The 7,272-nt window shown below is 38.3% G+C and overlaps 1 protein-coding gene across 2 annotated transcripts in view; it reads right to left on the bottom strand.

Annotated features, from left to right (window-relative positions):
- The window catches only part of LOC112151407 (partitioning defective 3 homolog), a 438,282-nt gene that overhangs the window by 206,134 nt on the left and 224,876 nt on the right, over positions 1–7,272 (bottom strand). For both annotated transcript variants that reach the window (XM_024280344.2, XM_024280343.2), the window contains exon 13: positions 218–400. In XM_024280344.2, coding sequence (XP_024136112.1) covers positions 218–400 — 183 coding nt within the window. The remainder of the gene's footprint in view (positions 1–217; positions 401–7,272) is intronic.

The raw sequence follows: 7,272 nt of genomic DNA, 5'->3' as shown, positions 1-7,272 counted from the left end.
AAAAAAACGACAAGTTGGGGACACCCAAAACATGAAAAAGTGGAGCAGAAGGGGTCTGAACCATTTGTCAGTACATAACAAGTTGAAAGTGAGAATGCAGTGGTTTTAGTCCAAGGAAAAAACCATTCATACAGGTTACGTCAGAAACAGCATATGAAATCACTGAGTTGCAGACTGGTTTAAGGGGAGAAAAGAGAGACAAAAAGTTGTTACTTGCCTTACTAGCAGCACCCCCGTTGATTATGGATTTTACAAAGATACCCAGATCAGCCTGGGTGTCCTTTGAGCGGTTGCCCTTTACGCTGACCCCCAAACCTGCTGAGCCTGAGTCGCTTAGGGGGATCTCAAAGGTCATGAACTCTTGTGTTCCGTTACGTGTCAAGGCCGTGTCATCTTCCTCCTTTTGAAGAAAGACGAGACAAACCATTAGATTTTAGATGTCCATACGCTCATTACAAGTAATTGCAAGTGGTGAGCAAAGGGAATAAAACTGCACAAATCTGTGTGGAGTGTCAAGACTCTACTAATAACTCAAGATTAGACCAACTGTGACATTTAGGAGCAAACATTAAAAAAGTCTAAAGAATCTAAAAGTAGAAAAATCAGGAGGTACACTAGATGATCAGAGGTTGAGTTAGGTGATAAGGTAGAAATAATAGTTTGAAAGTCACAGCTAAGAATGACTGGCTTCATTGGGTCATGCTGTCATGTTGAGTGCCAGTCATTTGCCAGTCAGGGACTTTTGCTTCAGAAATCAACTCTTTGGAACAAAACTTCAAGTATTAGGGTCCTGACCCTCCTTCCCAATGCAATCAATGGGTCCTTTGTGTGGAAAGGACAGTAACCATGGAGTTTATTGTGAGAAGCAGATTCCATAAAACTACTAGTTTTTCAAAAATGATTCATCCTGATGGTCGAATCGGCTTTTCTCACTCAACAGAAAGAAGGAGGCCAGTATGAAAGAAAAAGTAAAAGAAAATGTGTCTAGGAACCTACACAAACGAACAGATCTGTAGCAATTTGGAAATTTCAAATGCTAAAATCCTTGTCAAACACTCTGAATTCCTGTCTATGTAACTGCAAGAAATGCAAATTCTGAAATGCAAAGGTCTGGTTTCACTGATCCCAGTAACTTTCAGAAGTGTAGTAAGGACTGTAAACAACAGTCTAGCTATATTTTGTTGTTTTCTCTAGCACGGTCACTGAAATATTTAACATCTGCAGAAAATTTTCTCTGAAAATATTATGAAACTGTCCCAAGTGTCTTAAACATATCTCAAACTGGTTATCTTCTAAAAGTCCACAAATTAAAATGTAAGATGTATTCAGGAAATGCTGGCAACCTATAGAAAAAAATAAGTAGTGGACACAAACTAGAACTAAAGTTAAAAGTTAAAGTCCCATTAGCTGAAATATGTTCTATCCATTTGATCGATCCCCTGGGGGAGGGGTGAGCTTCAGACATTAAAAGGTCGCATCAATTTTAGGAATTATTTGACATGTGTTTGAATATCAGTTGAATAAAGCTGTTTTCTTCTTAAAGAGTCCATGTGACATTTGTGACATACTATTTTATTGCAATTCTAATCAAAATATGTCAATAATTCGCTGATTTTTTTTAATACTTTTGGTTCTTCTATGTGGAAGCTTCTAGTACTTGGGAGAACAACACCAAAAATGCAAGAATGACCACAAACCCAGCCTACTTTTACCCCTGTTTGACTTTGAGAAGACAAACATAGGAATAGTAAGGTACGTCCATATCCAATCTACAAAATACTTCTAGTGTTGTTCCTAAACCAATCATCCCAAAAGGGGCTTAGATTATGGCTCAGATATTTAAAGTGTGAGTTTCTGGTCTTTCAATAAGCATTTCTTAAACATTTAACATATTGAAGAAGACACCTAAATAACACGCTCTTTGACTTACCGTTAACCTTTGACTATTTTACTGTGAATCAACTGATTCTGGAGTGGAGAAAAGCGGCTTTCAATATCAACTTTGTGCCATTTTACTTTTCTCTGTAATAGAATTAGCTGATATATCTACACATTCTCAATTCCAACTCGTCATAGATGGAAGTTTTGTTTGGACCCCTTCCACATCACTTTTTGACATTTTGGGTGTCTCTACCTTGTCGTTTTTTGATGTACTGGCTTTTCCTATTAAATCACAGGTAACCAACCTTAGGGACACAGTACCTGAGGCAGTACCTGAGGCAGTACCTGAGGCGGTACCTGAGGAGGTACCTGAGGCGGTACCGGAAGCGGGACCAGGTTAGGGTTAGGGTACCAATACCAGTAGCATATGTAAATTTTCCCTGTCTGTGACCCGGTACCAAGCGGCCCTTGGACCAGTACTGCTTTGTGGCCCGGAGGTTGCAGACCCTTGATTTAACGGAACAGCCAGTATGTCAAAAAACGATGAGTTGGAGAAACCCACAATGTCAAAAAATTACGCAGGGGGGGCAAACCATATGTCCATATATGACAAGTTGGGAGTGAAAATGGGTTGGATTTACGTTTATTGCGTAGGTACGTTACTACTGTAAAGTGTTGCATATCAGCAAAGGCTATTTTTCTCCCCTTTAGAATCCACTGTCAACGGTTGAAAAGTTACTGTCATCAAGATAATTTACACACTGAAGCTAAAGCTCCAGTGTTAAAAGGTTCATAATCATGCATAGTACAAAGAGACATAAGCAATTATGGGGAAAACCTTTTTTGTGTTAGTTTTGCCCCTTTCTTGACCCTTGCATGTCCAAATTAAGCAACTGGTTGTGGGACCTATACTGTCCACATGGTTAGAGCAGAAAGGAGCAGAGCTAGGGGAAAACCAATGAGGAGATTTATGGATACAGTGAAAAATGGCATGAAGACAGTAAAAAAAAAAACAAGGATACAGAGAATTGGGTTACATGGAGCCACATGATTAACTGTGGCGACCCCTAAAGGGCGAAGCTGAAACCAGAAGAAGGAATGCCCAGAGATGCCACATGTACATCCCAAATAAAAGCAGTGATCGAAATAAACCCCAGATGCCCGTATCCTCTTTAAATACAACCATCCATGTGTAGTCGGGGGGAGTGGTCCTCACAGCTGCTTGAATAAACACTAAAACACAAGGATTAAGTCAAAGACGAAGCGAGGGGTGGGGGTGGATGTCTGGTTTTTGTAGACTGAGGAATTATTAGGATGCAGTGGTGCGTTCAGGTGAAGGTTCTTTTCATCGCCGTCTGACTGAGCCCCTATTCTCCACATGGCCTTCCTGTCTGCCCTCTTTTCTTCCTTTTTTTTTTTTTTTTTTTACATTTTTCTTTCCCCTCTTTGGTTTCGGAATTGCTGTACACCTGTCGGTACGACCTGCCAACCGGGCTTTGTCTGCGACTGGAACCGTAGTCAATTCAGACTGCTGGAATCCTTTTAATCGCACTTTATTTCAACACATCTGCTTCTAGGACAGAAAACACCAGGTCTTGTAAAAAAATGACCTTGCGTTTCCGCTTAGGCAGCTGTGTGAAGTGAATAGAGGAAAAAATAGGGGGGATATGTATTTTTACCTGTTTACAGAACAAAAAAACTACAATGTTTAGGTCCCCACTTCTTATTTTGGGGTGGAAAAACATTTATTTCTATAATGTCAGAGAGCTGTTACGTTCACACCCCCCTTTGCGACGCACGTTCATGTAGCCTCTTCCAATGAAAAGTCTATCTAAACATGAATTTTGGGCTTCTGCATTGAAAACTTTTGTGTTTACTTGAAGTTACGCAGATTTCCACTAACATTTTCAGGTAAACCTGTATATATACATACATATATATAAATATTTAACAGCAACACTACCACGAGAAAGTCAGTTCTAAATATTTTAAATTGGTTCAGTTTAGATTGTGTATGACATTCAGCTCTCAAAACTTAAGAGAACTGCTTTAATTGCTGCAGTTCTTATAAGTTGTGATGTTTACAAGTATTTAAGAGTTCTATTTGAATGTAATTGTTGCATCCCTAGTGGCTAACATCCTTTTCTAAAAGATGAGATCCTAAGGTACATCCATGCTTTGCTAAAAAGAAAGACTTAAGGCCAGAAACACAGTTGAAAGTAGGTTTTTACCCTCTTTGGAACATCTTTTATCAAATTTCAATAAACAATGTCTGACAGTCAGCGACAATGACGATGGAAACTAACCAGCTGGAAAGATTACTTCTGTAACTGAGTTAAAGCCTTTTTGGTGTGTTTATACACACACTTTCAAAATTTGAAACAATAATCCCCCGCTCAGGGATGTGTTCTGGAAAACCCAAGGCAAAGGCAAAAAGCAAAAGACAGCAGTGAAACGTTTTCATCAGACAGGAACAAGTGCCGCCAGCCAAGAATGAGTTTGTCAGGCTGCTTGACAGGCCTTGTAGCAAAGACTCCGAGCAGGAAGAGCTGGATTCAACCAGCTCTGAGAATGAGAGGAGAGAAAGCCCGCTCATTGTTCCAAGCTCAGCCTCATGTATGCACAAGGGACAGAGAGCACAAAAGACACTGACAATCTGATGTAAAAGCCAAGAAAAGGTTACCTGCACAAGTAAAATCTGAGAAAGTGCCAAGAAGTAAGAAAAGTTTTATGCAAAGTATGTGCTTGTATCTCAGATTGGAATCATTTCGAGTGCATTTGATTGGAGAAAAGACCAAACGAGAAGACGTTTGATTAAAAAAACAAACAAAAAGGCTAACATTCTTTTTTGTCTTTATGTTTTCCAATCTTATTAACTTTCTTTTTTAAAATCAACAAGTTAGAATAAAATTTGTAATTTTGCGAAACATTTTTAATCAAAATTACATTGAGCTTCAAAGAAACCATCTTTTTAAGTCATGTACAGAAACAGTTGAACTATTTTTATGTCCTACCTTTACCTATCATTGATCATTTCTGATCAAATTAAATAAACATTTGGGAAACAAATCTAAATTGTCTAAAGATAATCATGCATAAAAAGGAATGCAAATGATGTCAAAACCTCTGGGTAGTTCAGATCCATACATTTTAACTGAACATACAAAAATACTTGTTTTGTTTTTTAAACAACACTGGAACTCTTCAATGCTGTTTGTTAAAAACCCTCTGCAGCACCGCAAAGAACCATGTGAAACCATGAAATAGCATACAAATTACTCTAATGAATTCAATGAAAAACTAAAGAGACAAAATTAAGAAAAATATGTGAACTGACATGACTTAAAATCCTTTGGGAGGAAGTAGGGGAAAAGACACGCATGAACGGGGAGAATATGTAACCTCCAAACAGGAGGCTTCCAGCTGAGATTTGAACCTTCCTGCTATGAGGGAAAAGCCCTAACCACTTTGCCGCCGTGCAGCCCGAAACAGAAATTTTAATGAAAAAAATATAAATCAAGCTTTAAAAGACATCATGGGATGGCCATGGTACAAAGACATAGAGCGGTCGGTCATGTTTCGAAGTGTCTATTGAGAAATAAACAGCTATTACTAATATAATAGCATATTGCTAATTCACATTTTTTTTCTTTTTATTATATGTTTTCTTTATCTTGAGTTATTCAAGCTATAAACTGACCAATCAGATGCCTCAATGAAAGCATGTGGTGCTTGCTGGCTCACACCTTGACAGATTCCCCCGAACTTTCAGTGGAAGGGGTGTGGACTTTGAACAAGCTTAAACCTGATTGGCAGCAGTAGTTGCCCTAGTAACATCGACTAACACCGACTCTGACCAAACACTGTCGACTGACTCCAACACGGCGATGTCCATATCACAGAAAAATGGTAACTGAATTGATTTTATTTCTCTGGAGGTAATGGATTGTCTATGGATGATGTCACACCCGGTCTGTCCAAATCTCTATATACAGCCAATTGTTTGGGTGAACGGGTCTGTGACTATCAAGCACTTTGAGTCATTTAAGATGGCAGTAAAACGCAATAAATATTCATCATTTACCATAAAGGGAATAAAAGAATTAGAGCAGAAAAAACAAAAATGTTGAGACTATTTGGGGATCTGATCTAAACTACAATAGAAGGGTCTAACAAATTAGTTTATGTTGTCAAAAAAATCACACTCTTTGTCACAGAAGACACTACATTTCATTGTATTTGGTAGAATGACTTTTTTGGCTTATCAAGCTTCATTAAGAAAGCATAAAACTGATTTAAAAAAGAAAAATAACTGCCACTTAATGTGCTGAAAGCCAAAACAAAAATGAAACTATTCATTCAATCAGATTTGGAAGGTATTTTATTATTCAAGAATGTTTTTGCCTTTGAGAACTGGGACATAATGGAGATTCATTATGCATTTAAATATAAATTAATACTTTTTATTAATATACAGACTCTCGATGCACCAAGGCTGAGCCACAATAATAGGCTTCTTATTTAATGGACAGCTCACTTAACTAGGAAAGATGGGCCGGATGAGAATAACAGCCTAACAAAAAAAAAAAAAAACATGAGATGCGAAGTACAGAGAAAGAAACTGTGGGTGCAAATGAATTACAATTACCTCTCTGCACATCAATGCCTAAAACAATTAACACTGTTGAAAAACTTCTTTCCACACTTGGCCAAATTTGATGACATAAAGGTCATTGGGAATGAATTTGAAAGGGATAAAAGAAGTCAGCCATGGGTGTAATTGAAAAAGAGGTGCAAGTGAGATAAGTATTGTAACACAAATTTCTTTGGCGGTGTTTCTCCACGCAACATTTTCTGACAAAAGGGGAGATTATTAAGTACCTAAGCTTAAAAAGCTAGCTCAGGTATAATGAGAAGACGGTGGGAACAGCTTTGAGTGTTTAGGAACTAATGGGACATGTTCGACCAACCAACAAAGGTTGATCTGACAGACTTGGAGTGTTCTTCTATGATTTTCTAAGCTCATTTTGTACAAATCTGACGTAAGAAAAAAGTAATTGTAATTCAATTCGTTTTTTTTCCTAGCTAAAAGTAGACAACTTTATTGCAAAAATCAAGGTCAAGCAATGGTAAATGGCACTTTATTGCCTTCTTAGAAAATCCTAGAAGGACTCACAGTCCCATTCACCCATTCACAACACCAACCTATAACCACCAGGAACGATGAGGGGTTCAGTGTCTCGCACAAGGACACTTCGACACATGGACAGCCAAGATGGGAACCAAGCCTACGATCTTGGTCGATAGCTCTACCTCTGCACCACGTCTGTCCAGAAACATTCTTCTAGAATGTACTAATTATGTAGCCTCAAAAAACCGAGACATCCTAGC

Source organism: Oryzias melastigma, linkage group LG20, assembly GCF_002922805.2.
Source record: "Oryzias melastigma strain HK-1 linkage group LG20, ASM292280v2, whole genome shotgun sequence".
NCBI lineage: Eukaryota > Metazoa > Chordata > Actinopteri > Beloniformes > Adrianichthyidae > Oryzias > Oryzias melastigma.
This window is presented reverse-complemented; position numbering and strand designations above follow the sequence as displayed.